This window comes from Labeo rohita, chromosome 24 (genome assembly GCF_022985175.1).
Source record: "Labeo rohita strain BAU-BD-2019 chromosome 24, IGBB_LRoh.1.0, whole genome shotgun sequence".
Taxonomy (NCBI): Eukaryota; Metazoa; Chordata; class Actinopteri; order Cypriniformes; family Cyprinidae; genus Labeo; species Labeo rohita.
In genome coordinates this window covers 15,576,938-15,597,308 of record NC_066892.1, presented here as the reverse complement: position 1 = coordinate 15,597,308, position 20,371 = coordinate 15,576,938, and the positions used below count along the sequence as shown (strand labels likewise).

At 36.5% G+C, this 20,371-nt stretch overlaps 2 protein-coding genes across 17 annotated transcripts in view; one reads left to right on the top strand and one right to left on the bottom strand.

Moving 5' to 3' along the window:
* relch (RAB11 binding and LisH domain, coiled-coil and HEAT repeat containing) overlaps positions 1-9,921 on the bottom strand; it is a 69,687-nt gene extending 59,766 nt beyond the window's left edge. For 8 of the 10 annotated variants that reach the window (XR_007825654.1, XM_051098446.1, XM_051098447.1 and 5 more), the window contains exon 1: positions 9,368-9,921. Coding sequence is in view for 9 of the 10 variants with exons in the window: in XM_051098446.1 (XP_050954403.1) it covers positions 9,368-9,824 (457 nt within the window). In the remaining variant the exon portion in view is untranslated. Of the gene's footprint in view, positions 1-6,956; positions 7,008-9,367 lie in introns of all 10 variants that reach the window. The other 2 variants (XM_051098453.1, XM_051098454.1) reach the window with 1 other exon arrangement.
* A 32-nt stretch (positions 9,922-9,953) lies between these two features.
* The window catches only part of LOC127155885 (centrosome and spindle pole-associated protein 1), a 31,879-nt gene continuing 21,461 nt past the window's right edge, over positions 9,954-20,371 (top strand). For 2 of the 7 annotated variants that reach the window (XM_051098457.1, XM_051098456.1), the window contains exons 1-7: positions 13,571-13,690; positions 14,084-14,195; positions 14,302-14,374; positions 14,510-14,613; positions 15,660-15,740; positions 16,075-16,170; positions 16,666-16,997. In XM_051098457.1, the coding sequence (XP_050954414.1) occupies positions 13,647-13,690; positions 14,084-14,195; positions 14,302-14,374; positions 14,510-14,613; positions 15,660-15,740; positions 16,075-16,170; positions 16,666-16,997 (842 nt within the window). In that variant the 5' untranslated portion in view covers positions 13,571-13,646. Of the gene's footprint in view, positions 10,074-13,427; positions 13,466-13,567; positions 13,768-14,083; positions 14,196-14,301; positions 14,375-14,509; positions 14,614-15,659; positions 15,741-16,074; positions 16,171-16,665; positions 16,998-20,371 lie in introns of those variants that run through there. The other 5 variants (XM_051098459.1, XM_051098458.1, XM_051098461.1 and 2 more) reach the window with 5 other exon arrangements.

Here is a 20,371-nt window from a genome sequence, read left to right as displayed (position 1 = left end):
TGGGTTTTGTTGTGAAAACCTGCCAACCATGAGTTAGAGTCATGGCTATGACACTATTTTTTCTTTTAGAACTTTTTAAAATGCAGTTTAAATGCGGCTTCAAACGATCCCAACCGAGAAAGAAGGGTCTTATCTAGCACATTTTTTCTTTTAGAAAATAGTTAAAAAGCAAATTAACTCAATGATTGATGGCACAAAACCCTAGATAGTCATGAAGCGGAGCTCTACTGAAATAAATAGAGAACATCAAATAAAATATAATAAGTGATCTGACCTCTTAAAATGCCTGTGCTCTCATAGCTATGGCACCATATTTTCTTTCACTCAAGCTAACTATCACTATGACTTGAGCATGTCACATGATGGCAGTAAAGCTCATGCGCTCAGTCCTGTGACTGCAAAGCTGTCCATGTGAAGAGGGACATTATCACATCCACCAATAAAAATGAGAAACTTTACTAGCCTTCAATTAGTTTGAGTTTTCAGCTTGTATTCTGTATAAATGCTGTCGGTTAAATGTCAAATGACACTCTCGTAGTTAAATTAGTAGATCTGTCTATCACCCCCTCGGACAGAGAAGTATTGATGAAGGAACAGTTTTGTGACTCTCTCTGGGCGTGACTTGAATGACAATGCTGAGCTCCGACATGTGAGAGTGCCACGGAGCTGTGCTGAATAAACGTCTTGTCAAACTGGTTGACAGGGAGGGGCTGGAGGTTCTGCGAAGGCAATATGTAAGCTTGACCTATGCGCAAGATACTTCCTGCAACGAATGATATTGAAGGGCTCTTGTTCAATTTGTCAGGCGAGTCATGTGACTCGTGAGTAAGCAATAAATGTGCACACGTTGCTTCTGTGTGGAATTGTTCACATAATCAACGCAAGTTAATTTCCATGAATAGTGTAAAATCAAAACATTGCTCTAAGGAATGTATGTGATATACAGTTGAAGTCAAAAGTTTACATACATCTTGCAGAATCTGCAAAATTTTACTTTTCTTTACCAGAATAAGAGGGATCATACAAAAGGCATGTTATTTTTTTTTATTTAGTACTGTCTGAATAAGACATTTCACATAAAAGACATTTACATATAGTCCGCAAGAGAAAATAAAATGACCCTGTTCAAAAGTTTACATACGCTTGATTCTTAATACTGTGTTGTTACCTGAATGATCCACAGCTTTTTTTTTTTTTTTTTTTTTTTTTAGTGATACAGAACAGTTAAACTGCCGCTGTTCTTCAGAAAAATTTTTCTACAAATTCTTTGGTTTTTCAGAATTTTTGTGTATATGAACCCTTTCTAACAATGACTGTATGATTTTGAGATCCATCTTTACACTGAGGACAACTGAGGGACTCATATGCAACTATTACAGAAGGTTTTCATCATCAGTGATGCATCAGAAGGAAAAACAAAACATTAAGAGTCAGGGGGTGAAAACTTTTGAACAGAATGAAGATAATATTTAGGCAAAATAAGAAAAATGTACACATACTTTTTCCATTTAGTAAAGCCCTCCAGTAGCTACAGAAGATACTTACATGTTCCCCAGAAGACAATAAGTTACATGTACCCTGATCTTCATATTCAAAACGTTTTTACCCCCTGGCTCTTAGTGGATCGTTTTTCCTTCTGGAGCATCAGTGAGCATTTGAACCTTCTGTAATAGTTGCATATGAGTCCCTCAGTTGTCCTCAGTGTAAAACAATGGATCTCAAAATCATACAGTCATTGCTGAAAATGGTTCAAATACAATACACAAATGCTGAAAAACCAACGAATTTGTGGGACCTGAAGGATTTTTTCTGAAGAATGGCAGGCACTTTGACTGTTCAGGACAAACAAGGGATTCATGAACAACTATCATTAAACAAAAAACACAGCTGTGGATCATTCAGGTAACAACACAGTATTAAGAATCAAGTGTATGTAAACTTTTGAAGTGGGGTCATTTTTATAAATTTAACTATTGTTTTCTCTTTTGGACTTGAAATATGAAATATCTTATTTGGGTCAGTACTAAATAAAAAAAATAAAAAATAAAATAAAAAATAGCATGCATTTTGTATAATCCCTCTTACTTTGGTAAAATAAACATTTGGCAGATTCTGCAAGGTGTATGTTAACTTTTGACTTCAACTGTACTACTTAATGTTATGTATATAACATATGTGACAACCAAAGGGAGTTTTTGTGTCTGGCAGGAGCTTATCATAAGTGAGCACACAGAACTTCACATCTGCTATCAGAATTTTCTACTAAGTGTTTTGCATTAGCAATCACAGGTTATTTTAGCAGCTCAGGAATCTGAGGGAGTGATAAACACTAATGCTAGGACACGAAGCTATGGTTTAAACAAAAAGGAGCCATTGCTTCTTAGAAACAGATTACCAAAAGCAATAAATTAAGCATTAACTACAAAGCAAACGGTCACACTAATTAAAAATCAAAGCTACACCCTTAGAGCCACTTAAAGGAGAAGACCACTTCCAAAACAAAGATTCACATATAAAATGCAGTTTAAATTTGGGTTCAAACAATCCCAAATGTGTTTGTAAACCATCCCAGCCAAGGAAGAAGGGTCTAATCTAGCAAAACGATCGGTTATTTTCATTAAAAAAAATAAAATTTAAATACTTTTTAATCTCAAACGCTCATCTTGCTCCACCTGAACTCGGTGTATTCTGACTCAAGACAGTTAGGGTATGTCGAAAAACTCCAATCGTATTTTCTACCTCAACTTCAAAAATCAATTCAAAATCATCCTACATCACTGCAGAAGTACCGACCGAGTCTTTGCAAAGTGAACATGCAAAGATGATCAAACACCCTTAACAAAAAAGGTGAAACAGCGATATAGGACAATTTTGAGGTTGAGGGAGAACATGAGATGGTGCTGAAAAATGGTGAAATGTTTTCCTCAAAAAACAATTTCTTTACAACTGAAGAAAGAAAGACATGAACATCTTGGATGACAAGGGGGTGAGTACATTATATGTGAATCTTTGTTTTGGAAGTGGACTTCTCCTTTAAAAGCAAATGTTTAGGCCTACAGGCTTAGAAAGGAACCCACTGGGCAAGGAGACAAGTTACTATTTATTAAGTTATTTTTTTGTCTGACTGCATGCATTCTCCTAATAGCTTCATAAAATAAAGGTTGAACCACTGATGTTACATGGACTATTTTATCAATGTCCTTACTACCTTTCTAGGCCTTGAACGTCTGTCTATGCAGGGTCAGAAAGCTCATGGATTTTATCAAAATATCTTAATTTGTGTTTCAAAGATGAACAAAGGTCTTTCAGATTTGGAACGACATGAGGGTGAGTAATTAATGACAGAATTTTCATTTTTGGGTGAACTATTAAAGGAGAAGTCCACTTCCAGAACAACCATATACAAATAATTTACTCACCCCCTTGTCATCCAACATGTTCATGTCTTTCTGTCTTCAGTCGTAAAGAAAGTGTGGTTTTTGAGGAAAGCATTTCAGGATTTCTCTGCATATAATGGACTTCACTGGTGCCCCGAGTTTGAACTTCCAAAATGTAGTTTAAATGCAGCTTCAAAGGGCTCTAAATGATCCCAGCCAAGGAAGAAGGGTCTTATCTAGCAAAACGATTGGTCATTGTTTCGAAAAATAAAAATTTGTATATTTTTTAAGCACAAAAGCTCATGTAGCACAGGCTCTAGGATGTGGGTCCATGGGTCGTTCTTGAACAATTCGTTCATTTTGAACGAATCTTTAATGTGACTTGGGAAGAAACGAGTTGTCTCGGGGAGTGATTCGTTCAGTCGCGCATGCGCAACATCCTATTAGGTTCTGTACTAGAAGTGGTTCACCTGTTTCGAGTCTTCAGGTTTTTCAAGTCATTCGTTCATCTTATGGGGTTGTCACGTTATGCTGATTTTGCTAAAAAGAACGAAACTCAAAGGTCAGAGTCGGTAAAATGATCTGAACTTCCCATCACTACTATGAATCACGTCTTCGAATCACCACAAGTTCATCGTCTGTGTACTCCCGCTCAAAAAGGTAGAGTATGTCGAAAAACTCCATGTTAAAACAGCGTTTTACTTGTACTTTCTTAGTCTTTGCGCGTTCGCTTTGTAAACACTGGGTCTGTGGTTCCGCCTACGTTTCGAATGACCTTTCGATGTGATTCAACTGTGCTACACAAGCTTTTGTGCTTAAAAAGTACTAATTTTTATTTTCCGAAAAATGACAGATTGTTTCGCTAGATAAGACCCTTCTTCCTCGGCTGGTATTATTTACAACCGCATTTGGGATCGTTTGAAGCTGCATTTAAACTACATTTTGGAAGTTCAAAATCAGGACACCAATGAAGTCCATTATATGGAGAAAAATCCTTAAAATGCTTTTCTCAAAAAACATTTCTTCACGACTGAAGACGGAAAGACATGAACATCTTGGATGACAAGGGGGTGAGTACATTATTTGTGAATTGTTGGGGTTCTCCTTTAATGAACAGAAAGCTCATAAGAACAGCATTTAGGCCTGAATCTTAATACTGTCGACAATTTAAAGTCTTTATAATGTAATTTAACTGCGTATGTAGGCAGTAGGTCAACGCAGGTCTGCAGAATGTTGTATAGTATAATCAGTAGAAAATCAGAAATCCATTTACAAGGCTGCATAAGGCCTAATGGTGTATTCTGGTCTGTCTGTTGTGTGTCATTCGGAGCTCGATGAATAGGCTGAGGGGGAGGTGGGGAGCACAGTCAATTGTACGGCGAACTGCACTTTGATGACAACCCGACAGCTGCTTCGCAAAAACTGATCCAATCAAATCTGCATCATACAGTTCACAACATTCACTCAGCGTTGCTTCAAATCCTCTCACATCCTAAACACACAGAAGCCCTTTCATCCCTGGAACGTTTCAAGCGGATGTCTCTCCAGCAAAGGGTAAAATATCGGCGAGACTGCGTGAGGTGTTGATAATGTCTCTTCCTGCAATGACGTGACAGAAGCGTGGTTGAGAGCCATCTGCTCTCACTCAGCTGGTTGCCAGATCCTCCTTTGGGGAGGGGGGTTTGCTCCATAACGCTAATAAAACCCTGCGGTTCCTGAAACCTTTGTGTTCTCAGAGCCAGGTCAATATACACGGCCGTCAGCGGCAATCAGGAACGCATTTAAGAGGCATTTAAGTGCAGTAAGTTTGCAGTTCAGTCTCCAATTCCTAAGTAACCCAAATGAAAAAACACAGGCATCCCAAGTCTAGTCCTCTAATTTCACTAGCATCCCCCTCTCCCTAGAGAGCGGTGTCACTTAAGACACTGCACTTGGCTGATGAGGTCACATCCTGTCTTTCAGACCAACGTTCTTAAAAACAAAGGTTCTTTATTGGCATTGATGGTTCCAGAAAGAACCTTTTAAAGAGACATACAAACTGTGGAAAGGTTGCAGGACTACATGCAATTTTACTGATCTTCCTAATAATATTAGATCTAAGCCTTTTCGATGCAGGAAAGTCGTGTCGTTGTCATGTGAAACAATACAAATATTCAGATATAATACTCTTTGCAATAGGCAGCTGATTAGATGGATTAATTATTGTTTTGAACCGTGAATAAGCCTGCATGAAAGCCATTTCAACATGCCCACCCACATGTTCAGTCAGCAGCAGGCGGAGAAAATGTGCAGTTGATGTGCACTTATGCCAGGTAATCACGCAAAAACACCCTGCATAAAAACTGAGGAATAATTGTGATACATCTAGGACAGAACTGAAAGCATTCAGTCTAATATTTGAGCGGTATTTCCTCATTCAATCAAACTGTAGAATACCTGCAGTCATTCCATGAGCTCCAGCAAACACAGAGATATTTTCCATTAGATTATCATCATACAAGTTTTGTGTGAAACACTGATTAAAGGCTTGAGCACAACAAGAGCGATAACTATAAAGATAACGGTCTGGCACTTTAAACACTCGAGTCGGGTGGATTCAGATTTTTTTTTTTTTAATAAATATTTTAATTAAAAGTATTATTTATTTTTAACATTATTTATTTATTAAACCATTGATTATTTAACATTATTTATTTGTATTTATTGATATTATAAATGTTAATTTGTGAATAAGGGTTACAGAACTTTAATCCACAACGTTTTTTTAAAAACAATAAAAAATAAAATAAAATAAAATAAAATAAAATAAAATAATAAATTCTTCCCAGGTACACTGTGTCACTAGTTGACAGCATTAAACCCCATAATTTATGCAATATTCTAAAACTGCCCAAACACATCACTTGCAACAGCACAGAACAAAAGCTTGCCTAATTATATGGAGAATGGCAACAGTTGCTAAGGTAGGATTGGTCAATAACATTTTTTTAAAGGTGGGGCTTAAAGGGACAGCTTACCCAAAAAAAGAAAATTCTGTCATCATTTACTCACCCTGATATTGCAAAACATTATGAGAGTCTTTCTTTTGTAGAACATAAAAGAAGCTATTTTAAGAACTGTCATTTGTGTCCAAATAGTAGAAGTCAATGGTAACCAAACCGTTTTGGTTGTCAGTATTCTTCAAAATATCTTCTTTAGTGTTCCACACAGCTTTGGCATAAACTTTCCTGTTAGATTATTGATTTTTGTAAATTGTAACGTAAATTGACTCTTTTAACAAAGGGTCAATTGTCCTGCAAAATAAATCTTTAAATCAATGTAATTATCAACACTATACAAGATCTTGCCACTGTCAATCCACACTGCAACTACATGCAACCTAGTAACCAGGAAAAACAAATCCAAACGTCATGCTTTGAAAGGCAAATAGTAAGGGGCAGACAAGTGCACGCTCTCAGATAAGAAACTTCATTTAAGAGCAAAGGTATAAGAAACACAGACCACGAGAAGAATTCCTGATTACACCAAACAAAGTACATCAATCCCATGAATCACTGCACACAGTCAGATTTTACATACCCCTCATAGGAGCATCTTTTTTTCTCCTCTTTCTATCCTGCACCTGCGCAGCTGGGGTCAGTGGGAAGACTTCACATCACATCACACAACAAAGACACAATCCAGCCCTAAAAATACCTCCCTAACAAGCTTGAATACAATAGACTGAAGCACAGTAAACCGCAATATGAAATTAACAGGTAGTCTAGGTAACTAGAGTACTAATTTGAACAGCTATGTAAGTGTATTTTATTGCTGTTTAAAGAGCAAAAGAAAAGAGTGGCTTTGTTCCAAAACCAAGTCAGCTGACTATGTAGACAGCATTTTTGAGCATTAATTTAGGTACTAACTAGGGATCCTGGGAACCGATCAAGCTGAATATCTAGACAGCATCTGAGGGCATTCATTTGGGTACTAACTAGGTATCCTGCTACAAAACCTATTGTGCTGACTATAGACAACATTTTGGAGCATTAATTTGGGTACTAACTAGGTATCCTGCCCTAAAACCTAGGGAGCTGACTATCTAGAAAGCATTTTTGGACATTAATTTGGGTACTAACTAGGTATCCTGCTACAAAACCTAGTCAGCTGACTATCTAGACAGCATTTGAGGGCATTCATTTGTGCCCAACTTGGTATCCTTTTACAAATTCTAGCGAGCAACCTAACTAGATAACAACTTTATACATGAGTTAAGATGTTAACTAGGTATTTAACCCCAAAACCTAAAAACCTGCCTACCTAGACAGCATTTGGGCATTAATTTGGGTAATAACCAGGTATTCTGTTACAAAACCTAGTGAGCTGACTATCTAGAAAGCATTTTTGGGCATTAATTTAGGTACTAACTAGGTATCATGCTCAAAACCTAGTGAGCTGACTATCTACACAGCATTTGAGGGCATTAATTTGAGTACTAACTAGGTATTCTGTTACAAAACCTAGTCAACTGACTATCTAGAAAGCATTTTCGGGCATTAATTTGGGTACTAACTAGGTATCCTGCTACAAAACCTAGTCAACTGACTATCTAGAAAGCATTTTCGGGCATTAATTTGGGTACTAACTAGGTATCCTGCTACAAAACCTAGTCAACTGACTATCTAGAAAGCATTTTCGGGCATTAATTTGGGTACTAACTAGGTATCCTGCCCTAAAACCTAGGGAGCTGACTATCTAGAAAGCATTTTTGGACATTAATTTGGGTACTAACTAGGTATCCTGCTACAAAACCTAGTCAGCTGACTATCTAGACAGCATTTGAGGGCATTCATTTGTGCCCAACTTGGTATCCTTTTACAAATTCTAGCGAGCAACCTAACTAGATAACAACTTTATACATGAGTTAAGATGTTAACTAGGTATTTAAGATGTTAGCATTTGGGCATTAATTTGGGTAATAACCAGGTATTCTTTACAAAACCTAGTGAACTATCTAAAACATTTTTGGGCATTAATTTGGGTCTTACCTACCTAGACAGCATTTTTGGGCATTAATTTGGGTAATAACCAGGTATTCTGTTACAAAACCTAGTGAGCTGACTATCTAGAAAGCATTTTTGGGCATTAATTTGGGTCTTACTAGGTATCCTGCTCTAAAACCTAGTGAGCTGACCATCTAGAAAGCATTTTTGGCCATTAATTTAGGTACTAACTAGGTATCCTGCTCAAAACCTAGTGAGCTGACTATCTAGAAAGCATTTTCGGGCATTAATTTGGGTACTAACTAGGTATTCTGTTACAAAACCTAGTGAGCTGACTATCTAGAAAGCATTTTTGGACATTAATTTGGGTACTAACTAGGTATGCTGCTACAAAACCTAGTCAACTGACTATCTAGAAAGCATTTGAGAGCATTAATTTAGGTACTAACTAGGTATCCTGCTACAAAACCTAGTGAGCTGACTATCTAGAAAGCATTTTTGGGCATTAATTTAGGTACTAACTAGGTATCCTGCTACAAAACCTAGTGAGCTGACTATCTACACAGCATTTGAGGGCATTAATTTGGGTACTAACTGTTACAAATTCTAGTGAGCAGCATTACTAGACAGCAATTTTAGGTGTTAACTAGGTATTTAACTCCAAAACCTAGTGAGCTGCCTACCTAGAAAGCATTTTTGAGCATTAATTTAAGGTGGTAACTGGGTATCCAGCTGTAAGAACTAAGACTAACATGGTCTCCCAGCCTGCCTAGTTTAGCTAAGTGGAGTTCAGCTAGTTTAGCTCGTCGACCAGCTGACAGGTGTCCAAAACCTTAAAATCAGACAGCCTAACCAGATTAGGAGACCGGTAAACCCATTTAGACTGGTTTTAAATGTTTTTTGAGTAGGATATGCAGTCTAGCAGGTTTTGAAACACGCGAATTACCTCACACAGAAAGATCAGACTTTACTACAGGTGTATGAACATATTATCTGATGACTTACTAAGCGGACCTCCAGGACCGACACCTTGCTCTTTGCATGCGGGTGGAGTTCCGCTCTGCCGCTCGAAATTGCCTGGATTGGAGAAATAATCCCGCAGGCGAGGCAGCTCGCGTCCGGCTTCCAGGAGCTCGGTGTGCAGCTCCAGGGCCGTGAGGATGTACTGATCCCGGAGCAGCTGCGCGGCGATCGCATCCAGCGACACCCTTGTCTCTGCGCCGCCTCCTCCTATCCCAACTACCGCAGCGGCCGACGCGGGTATACCGTCCACACTCGGGCTGGTTCGGTTGCTGGACAGCAGCACGGCTGGCTCGGAGTACCCCGGCGGGGAGAAGGGACCGAGGCTGTGGCCTTGCGTTTCATCACTCGGGCTGCGCTCGGTGTCCGCGCCATCCTGCCTCTGCTCCGCTTCCTCCTCCGAATCACTCGCGTTAAACGGGTTGACATTACCCGCCGCCATTTTGCCGTAAGGTGTTCAGCCAGCTATCCGGCTAATATGTGTCTCCGTCTTCCTGGACGGATGTCAAGAGCGCTTTATTGCTCCTAATCAACGAGACTTCGGGAAATATGCTTTGGTTGGTGGGGCCGAATGTCATTTCAGCACCCCGCCTCCTCCCTGCCAAGACACGAGCGGAAATGACGTCATGCACTTCGAGTAGCAAGGATCCGCCAAGCGGACGTGTAAAGATCCAATGAGAAAACATAAGAGGTTAAGATTTATTTATCAAACGCAAAACAGTACAGCACGGCACGCACGCCAGGCAGCCGTCATCTCTAGCAATACAAACTGATTTCTTCTCTATATTAACATTTAATATATTCAAAATTATATTTAGCAATCTGTCTGACGTTCTGAGCTCCAAAGAAAACTAATGTAAAATATTTAAATAGATTTTATATGATTAAATATACATATTAAATTATATACATTACAATTTTTAAGACAAAAATTACAGTACAAAAATATTTTAGTCTATCTCTGCCTGTCTCTCTGTATGTCGTTTTACGCTCCAGAAAAAAAAACAAATAATTTATTTAAATCTATTTTATATGATTAGATATATTTGACATATTAAATTATATAAATATTATATACATTACAAGTTAAAAATAATAGTAAAAAAAAACTATTTAGTCTGTTGTTCTACACTCCAAAGAAAACAAATAATTTTATATATTTAAATCTATTTAATATGATTACATATACTTAACATTAAATTATATACATTACAATTAATTAAAAGTTAAAAAAAAAGCAAAAAGTTATAGTAATAATATATATATATATATATATATACACAGTGGGTACAGAAAGTATTCAGACCCCCTTAAATTTTTCACTCTTTGTTATATTGCAGCCATTTGCTAAAATCATTTAAGTTCATTTTTTTCCTTATTAATGTACACACAGCACCCCATATTGACAGAAAAACACAGAATTGTTGACATTTTTGCAGATTTATTAAAAAAGAAAAAAACTGAAATATCACATGGTCCTAAGTATTCAGACCCTTTGCTCAGTATTTAGTAGAAGCACCCTTTTGATCTAATACAGCCATGAGTCTTTTTGGGAAAGATGCAACAAGTTTTTCACACCTGGATTTGGGGATCCTCTGCCATTCCTCCTTGCAGATCCTCTCCAGTTCTGTCAGGTTGGATGGTAAACGTTGGTGGACAGCCATTTTTAGGTCTCTCCAGAGATGCTCAATTGGGTTTAAGTCAGGGCTCTGGCTGGGCCATTCAAGAACAGTCACGGAGTTGTTGTGAAGCCACTCCTTTGTTATTTTAGCTGTGTGCTTAGGGTCATTGTCTTGTTGGAAGGTAAATCTTCGGCTCAGTCTGAGGTCCTGAGCACTCTGGAGAAGGTTTTCATCCAGGATATCCCTGTACTTGGCTGCATTCATCTTTCCCTCGATTGCAACCAGTCGTCCTGTCCCTGCAGCTGAAAAACACCCCCACAGCATGATGCTGCCACCACCATGCTTCACTGTTGGGACTGTATTGGACAGGTGATGAGCAGTGCCTGGTTTTCTCCACACATACCGCTTAGAATTAAGGCCAAAAAGTTCTATCTTGGTCTCATCAGACCAGAGAATCTTATTTCTCACCATCTTGGAGTCCTTCAGGTGTTTTTTAGCAAACTCCATGCGGGCTTTCATGTGTCTTGCACTGAGGAGAGGCTTCCGTCGGGCCACTCTGCCATAAAGCCCCGACTGGAACCCGAGGGCTGCAGTGATGGTTGACTTTCTACAACTTTCTCCCATCTCCCGACTGCATCTCTGGAGCTCAGCCACAGTGATCTTTGGGTTTTTCTTTACCTGTCTCACCAAGGCTCTTCTCCCCCGATAGCTCAGTTTGGCCGGACAGCCAGCTCTAGGAAGGGTTCTAGTCGTCCCAAACGTCTTCCATTTAAGGATTATGGAGGCCACTGTGCTCTTAGGAACCTTAAGTGCAGCAGAAATTTTTTTGTAACCTTGGCTAGATCTGTGCCTTGCCACAATTTTGTCTCTGAGCTCTTCAGGCAGTTCCTTTGACCTCATGATTCTCATTTGCTCTGACATGCACTGTAAGGTCTTATATAGACAGGTGTGTGGCTTTCCTAATCAAGTCCAATCAGTATAATCAAACACAGCTGGACTCAAATGAAGGTGTAGAACCATCTCAAGGATGATCAGAGGAAATGGACAGCACCTGAGTTAAATATATGAGTGTCACAGCAAAGGGTCTGAATACTTAGGACCATGTGATATTTCAGTTTTTCTTTTTTAATAAATCTGCAAAAATGTCGACAGTTCTGTGTTTTTCTGTCAATATGGGGTGCTGTGTACATTAATGAGGAAAAAAAATGAACTTAAATAATTTTAGCAAATGGCTGCAATATAACAAAGAGTGAAAAATTTAAGGGGGTCTGAATACTTTCCGTACCCACTGTATATATATATATATATATATATATATATACACACACACACAGTAGTCAACATTTGAAGTGAATCAACAAAAGTTCATTAAAGTTGTCCTAGGACAAGAATGGATATTGTTTTGGTTTTAGGACAACTTTGATGAAAGGTTTTGATCCACTTCAAATGTTGACTACTGTATATATAGGTAAAAAATGATTAATTAAAAAATGTATATTTTAATCTATCTCTATCTATCTATCTATCTATCTATCTATCTATCTGTCTGTCTGTTGTTCTAAGCTCCAAAGAAAACAAAAATATTTAATATATTTAAATTATTTTATATTATTAAATGTATTTAACATAAATTATATTAAATGCTATTTTTAAGACAATAATTATAGTAAAAAAACATTACTTATAGTTATAAGTAATTATATTATAGTTATTTCAGTCTATATATATATAATTAAAATATTATTAAAATATTAAAAAATATATAATTTTTTTATCTATCTATCTATCTATCTATCTATCTATCTATCTATCTATCTATCTGTCTGTCTGTCTGTCTGTCTTGTTGTTCTAAGCTCCAAAGAAAACAAAAACATATCTGTCTGTATGTCTGTTTATTGTTCTTTTAATGTTAGGCCCTATCTGTAATCGATTTTTTAAGTTACACTTCAATTACACCTGTTCTAGAGCTTTACCTGGAACATTTTTTGGACAAGTATTAGGAAATATCCTAATAGCACTTTGATGTCACAATTCAAGATAAACACAAATCAACACATCAACATTAAAACAAACATGATATTTCATCTCATATCACACTCATTTCAACTGAAACTTCTTTGCATCTGCTTGGCCATCAATAGATGTTCACGTGGCTGCTTGCAACCTGATTAGTGCTTGTGCACAATCAGACATTTGTTTGTGCCATCTGCTGGACTGAACCAAGCATAGCATATTTTCAGTACAGGCTCTCCGGCCACATATGGTACACTAATTTCTAATTAGCATTTTAATGAACTTGCGTGAATATTACTTCCATGCAGTTATGCAATTACATTACTTAATTAAACACACAAGTAAACTTTTTTGTTGCTTAGGTGCATGAGCAGTTCACATGCATGGATCTCATCTATTCAAAGTCTAGCAATGTTTAGATTTTGATGCACCAAACTACAAAAAATATGTGGGTAGCGTTTGATATTTTTCCTCCTTTCGAATCAATGTTTATGTAGCGGAAGCTATGGTTACCATTGTCATTTACAAAAGGGCAGTCAGGACTTTTATTTTGAAACATATATTATAGTCAGCTGTGAGAACAACTTTTGAATGGTTTATGTTAGTTAGTGGCACTAGTTCCACGTAAGATGCAGCTAAGATATTGTTACATTCCAGTTTGGTTGACGGTGAGGTAAAAGTTTTAATTAGGTAAACTAAAGTGGGCTCAAACCTTGGACAGTCAAGAATTTTAACAAGTACAGGCAAATGGTTGGTCTCAGTCGCGCCGGTTTCATTTGTTTTACTATTATTGATTCAGAATGCAGCTCAAATTGCTGTCTTCGATCGGCTAATAACTAGATTTTGGGACAGAGCCATTGTCTTAAGTGTGGGAGGTTGAGGCGCATATGTTGTGTTGAGTTGTTGCCTAACAACCTCTGCGTTTGCAGCGTCTGCACTCCCCATCCTCTCCATCTCCTCCTCCTCTAAACAAAGTCTTTCTTCATTTCCATGCTCAGAGAGCAGCATATTCTGTCTTGTGTTATTGATAAGAGCTTCATCTGATAAGGGATTCTTTCCTGTCCAGAGCTTGTTATCAACCGCTGATTCTGGTTTGGGAGAATATGAATGTCAACATCAGCAACTTTATGGAGGAGAGAAAGGCGAACACAGAAGAAGCACCTTACATGGAAATGAAGGTAAGCTTAATTTCTAATAAAAAATAGCGCTGCTTGATGGTGTTTAAACGTACATTTGTTTGTCTATTTATGCTCCAAGTCCAAGTAACCTGACCCTCTTTTATAGACAAGTTTTGGTAACAAGGAGAACATCAAACCTGCTAACAAAACGCAACCTTCACAACCCAAACAGACCAAAGGCAGGTTATATTTCAATATACTACAGGCACATTTGATATTTAATATTGAATATTATACTTTAAAATGAGTGTTTGTTCTTTTTCACTTATTTAAAATACCATTGGAGATGTTTCATATTGTTGTCTGGTTTACAGAAGATAGCTTTGGCCTCAGTTTACCTCTTGGAGAGGAATATGAAAGAAAAAAGCAGAAGTTACAGCAAGAACTACGTCTTGATTATCGCCGCTTTATGTCTGAGGTACACTATGCACCTCTGATACTATATTTTAATAAATATTTGAATGTAATAAATAGTTTTTGAACAGAAAATTTGAATGTTTTTTTAAAGAAGTCTCTTCTGCTCACCAAGCCTGCATTTGTGTTTACAGGAAAAACAGTAAAATTGTGAAATATTTTTACTATTTAAAATAACTGTTTTCTATTTTAATATATATTTTAAAATGTAATTTATTCCCGTGATCAAAGATACATTTTGAGAATCATTACTCCAGTCTTCAGTGTCACATGATCCTTCAGAAATCTTTCTAATATGCTTATTTGCTGTTTAAGAAATTATTATTATTATTATTATTATTATTATTATCAATATTTAAAACAGTTGAGAATCTTTTTTTTTTTTTTTTTTTCAGGATTCTTTGACGAATAGAAAAATCCAAAGATCAGCATTTATCTGAAATAAAAAGCTTTTGTAACATTATACACTATACCATTCAAAATTTGTAATTTTCCATTCATATTTTTCTATTTCTTTTCTTTTTTTGGGAAAGAAATTATAGAAATGAATTATTTTATTTAGCAAGGATGCTTTAAATTAATCAACGGTGATGATAAAGACATTTATAATGTTACAAAATATTTCTATTTCAGATAAATTCTGTTCTTCTGAACTTTCTTTTTATTAAAGAAACCTGAAAAAAGTCTACTCAGCTGTTTTCAACATAATAAATGTTTTTGAGCAGCAAATCAGAATATTAGAATGATTTCTGAAGGATCATGTGACTGGAGTAATGATGCTAAAATTCAGCTTTGAAAGCATAGGAATAAATTACATTTTAAAATATATTAAAATAGAAAGCAGTTATTTTAAACAGTAAAAATATTTTTAAAAATGACTGTTTTTGCTACACTTTGGATCAAATAAATGCAGGCTTGCTGAGCAGTAGAGACATTTTTACAAAACAATAAAAATCTTACTGTTCAAAAACTTTTGACTGGCGGTGTGTATTTTCAATAATTTATTTGTTTTAATAAAAGAAATTCATGAAAGCTTTATTTCTTCCTTAGAGAAAAAGTCAAATTATTGCTGATCCACTTCCACAGTCCCACATGCTGTCTCTCCCCATAAAAGAACGGAGATCAGCGAAGGTATGTAAGTGTTTGCTGTCCATTTGTAAACGTAAGCATCATTAGGGCAAATTACGCATTTCGTGCCATGACCTGGTTCAATCCGTTGCACAAGACCCACCCTTTAGTCTTTCTCAAGCCCTCAGTGACATGAAAAATGATTTGCTTACTCTGCCTAGATAAGATATCTAGTGGCAACCAGTTTACAGCTGGACTGCAGATCTGTTTTGCGTACACATTTGAAATTTGAGATTCGCACAAACAAAAAGAGGTCTTTAGCTATGAATACCTGTTTAGTATTACCATAGAAATGTTTTATGTTTTGTTGTATTAATAGTTTTATGATTCTACTCAGGAGAAACTGCAGGACGAGAGGAACAAGGAATATAATATGTTTCTCAGAGGGCAAGAACGAGCACATAAAACAGAGAAAACCTCAGCTACCCCACAGGTTTGAATGAAAAACGACATTCATTTTGTTGATATGACCTTTGCATCAACACTAGAAATAAGTGACCTTCACAAATATCCTTATTGATATTTTTTCATAGAATAGTTCACCCAAAAATGAAATTTGCAGACAATTAACCCTCAAACCATCCAAGATGTAGATGAGTTTGATTCTTCATCAGAATTGGAGAAATGTAGCATTACGTCACTTGCTCGCTAATGGATCCTCTGTAGTGAATGGGTGCCGTCAGAGTCCAAACAGCTGATAAAAACATCACAAAAATCCATAAGTAATCCACACAACTCCTGTCCATCAGTTAACATCTTGTGAAATGAGAAGCTGTGTATTTTTAAGAAACAAATAAATCTAAGTCTCTATCCATAAAATTGCTTCCTCCAGAAATTTTCAGCAAATTTTCACTTTTTTTGGGTGAACTGTTCTTTTAAAACTCTGTAGACTTGAGTCCTCAGCATATGTTGTTCATGTTTCTGTCAGGCCCTGGAGAGAGATCGTTTTGGCTCTATTACTCCAAAGTACCCTGCTGGTTCTCTAGAGGTACAAGCGCAAAGGGCCAGTCAGAGCCCGGAGAACACTGTGTTCTCAAAAAGGGATGTTGCTACTCTAACAGAGCCCATTTCCGGAGTGCCTAAGGTATCAAGGCCACGGAGGCACTGGGTAGAGATGCCAGATCGCTGGGGAGGCCCTCACCGAGAGCACAGCAGTTCTGATGAGGAGCTAGAGCTCCTGGAAAAGGAGAGGCACAGAAATGTACAGGAAGACACAGGCAAAACCCAGAGAGGAGGAAAACACGACAACAGCTCTCACAGGTGCATCTCTATACGTGTTCACTCGATTGGTTCTTGTTTGGTGGCACTCAGTAGTTTATATGGTCAGATTTGAGGAAACATAATAAGAATAATATTCTCTTGAGGGACTTGCGTCTCAAGTCAAATGTATAGGTTATAATTAGGCCTATATGGAACTCTAGATTAAAACTCTATAGACTGGCACGGATTATGAGCACATGTCCCTGCAGAATAGGAGAAGATTCTCCAACATGTTTCTTTGCCAACACACATTATCCCTAAAGCATGTTTTATTAGATTGTGTTGGTTTTAATTCTGTGAGAAAACAGAAAACAACTGTTAAACTTTTAAAATAATTTAAACAGAATTTTACCAGAGTTATGCCGAATACAGTTTTTGAGTGAAAATAAATAGTAAAAACCTAATATAATTTAGATGCACATTTTTTCTCACCATGAAAATAGCTACAGAAGCTTGCATGGCATTAAACACAAACAAACAAATAAACAATATGAGTACATGTCATGTACAAAATGATGTATCTATGAAATTCAGCCTCATGCATATCCATTGACTAGATTTGCTGGAATACAATTGCATTTTGAAAACGTTTTAACATTGATTCCATAAAGTAAAATAAGGTAACACTTTATTTTAAGGTGTCCTTGTTACACATGGTATGTACACTGCCCTCCAAAAGTTTGGAAACGCCCTAGAAAAATGGGGTTTTGGACAATATTGGCATGAATCCTTTTTAATTTGTGATAATTTTGCACTGATAAGGAACAACACAAACTACAAAAACATAGTTTATTACATAAACAGTTTATACTGTTTAAAAACTTTTCTTCAAAATATCCACCATTAGCAGCTGTTACAGCTCTGCAAATTCTGGGCCTAAATTCATTGTATTCTAAACTTAATTGGCAATCAGTTGTTGAAGCTTTTAAGGTATGCTGACCCAAAAATCTTTTAAAAAACCTGGGCCAAGTTTACACCAGTAACCAGGCATCACAGCTGGCAAAGGGGCATGTCTGACTTTGACATGTATATATTGGCATTGTTATGTAATCAAAATGAAAATTATTATTGCTGGTCTTCAATGATAATGTCAGCTTACTTTAATGTATTTGCACCAAAAAATAAGGATTTATGCTGATATCGTCTAAAACCATACTTTGCCAGGGGTGTTTCCAAACTTTTGGAGGGCAGTGTACTTACTGTTACAATAACAATTACTTATGCATAATAACATGCAAGTAACCCTAAGCCAAACCCTAATCTTAAACCTAACCGTATATTAAGTACATGTAGCTAGTTAATATTACCCAGTACTTAAATGTATAGTTACACTGTAACAAGGACACTTTAAAATAAAGTGTAACCTAAAATAATTTAGGTTTAGTCAGAATTGCAGGTTTTATCTCACAATTCTGACTATATAACATGAAATTATGAGATACAAATTTGCAAGTCTTTTTTTTCTCACAAAATAGAAATAGTTGCAACTCACAAACTCACAGGCGAAAATCACAATTCTGACTTTTCTCTCAGAATTGCAGGTTTATATTACAATTCTGACTATATAACATGCAATTGCGAGATAAGTTTGCAAATCTGAATTTTTTTTTTCTCAAATTGCATGTATAAACTTGCAGTTGCAAGTTATAAAGTCAGAATTGCAGGACAAACTTGCAGTTCTGAGAAATAGTTGCAACTCAAACTCAGTCGAAACTCACAATTCTTGACTTTTTTTCTCAGAATTGCAGGTTTATATCTCTCAAGTCTGACTTTATAACATGCAGTTGTGAGATAAAATTTCGTAAATCTGACGTTTTTTCAGAATTTCATGATATAAACTCACAATTGCAAGTTATGAAGTCAGAATTGTGAGATACAAACTCGCAAATTGTACTGTTTTCTCAGAATTGCGTGATAAACTTGCAATTAAAAGTTATAAAGTCAGAATTGCAATACAACTCACAATTCTGAGAAAGTCAGAATTGTGAGAAACTTCTGACTTTTTTCTCAGAATTGCAGGTTTATATCACAATTCTGACTATATAACATGCAACTGCGAGATATAAATTTGCAAATCTGACTTTTTTTTTTCTCATATTGTATATAAAATCAGAATTGTAAGACAAACTTGCAGTTCTGAGAAATAGTCGCAACAGAAGTGCAGGTTTATAGCTCACAGTTCTGGATTTTATAACATGCAATTGCGAGATAAAATTAATATTACTCAGTACTTAAACTTATTTTGAGAAAAAAGTCACAATTATGAGATACAAACTCGCATTTGCGAGGAAAAAAAGCCACGTTTGTGAGTTTTTATCTCGCAGTTCTGACTTTTTTTCTCGCAATTGTGAGTTTATATCACGTAATTCTGAGAAAAAAAAAGTCAGAATTGTAAGCCATTAATCCAGTGTCACACAATCCTTTGGAAATCATTCTTTACTGTCAGTTTTGGTCAATTTAATGCGTCTTTCCAAAATAAAAATATCTTTTTTTTCCATAACAAAAAAAAGAAAAATGACACCAAAGTTTAATGTATAAAATTATATTATAGTGCAATATAATGTATAAATGGGAAGAAGATGCTTTAAAAGCTTAAATATATTTTTGCAATAATATCAAAAAGCAACATTTGCAGATGGTGTTTTTCACAACTTCTTGTAGAGGACGTGAAATTAACAACCTCAACCAAACCGACCATATCTGTGAAAAATGATCATCACCATAGCAACATTCAAATAAAAATAACTTGAAGAAATGAAGAGCCAAATATAAGCAAATGTAGAAAGTAAAAGGGTTGCACAGACTGTAATCTCTGACGTCTGACGTCTTTCCTACTAGAGACAGTTAATGCAGACAGCTGTCAGGAGAAAAGACAGACCCTAACAGCACTTCAACTCAAGTACTGATCTGCAATTAGAGTAATTGGGGTTTAAAGCCAATCTTTCACTGAAAATAAAACTGCAGTGAATCAAATAGCTGAAGTGGCAATTACTCTAGCAGAAGAGGTCTGTATTTATAAACCCTCCTATCAATTTGCTGCCTTTTGAGTCCGCCTTTGGTGGGAAAAAAAAGAAAGATGTGATGGTTTTCAGCTTTCGCTTTACCTTTAAGATTTCGTGTCTTTTGTAGGATTTTGCTATTAGGGTCTACTTGAGGGTTTCTAACAATACAGAGACAGGAAATGCTGATTTTGGTGGATCGGCTGGATTTATTGTCCATTCTTTCAGTGGGATTGTATTGATTGGTGTTGATGGGGAGACTCAAAGCCTCTGATTGCTCTGCAGCCAGGCTCTTTAATTCACTGTGTATGTGATGTAATAGTTTGGCCGGGGCTGCAGAGATCAGGGTGTGTTTAGTGTAAGACACTGGATGGA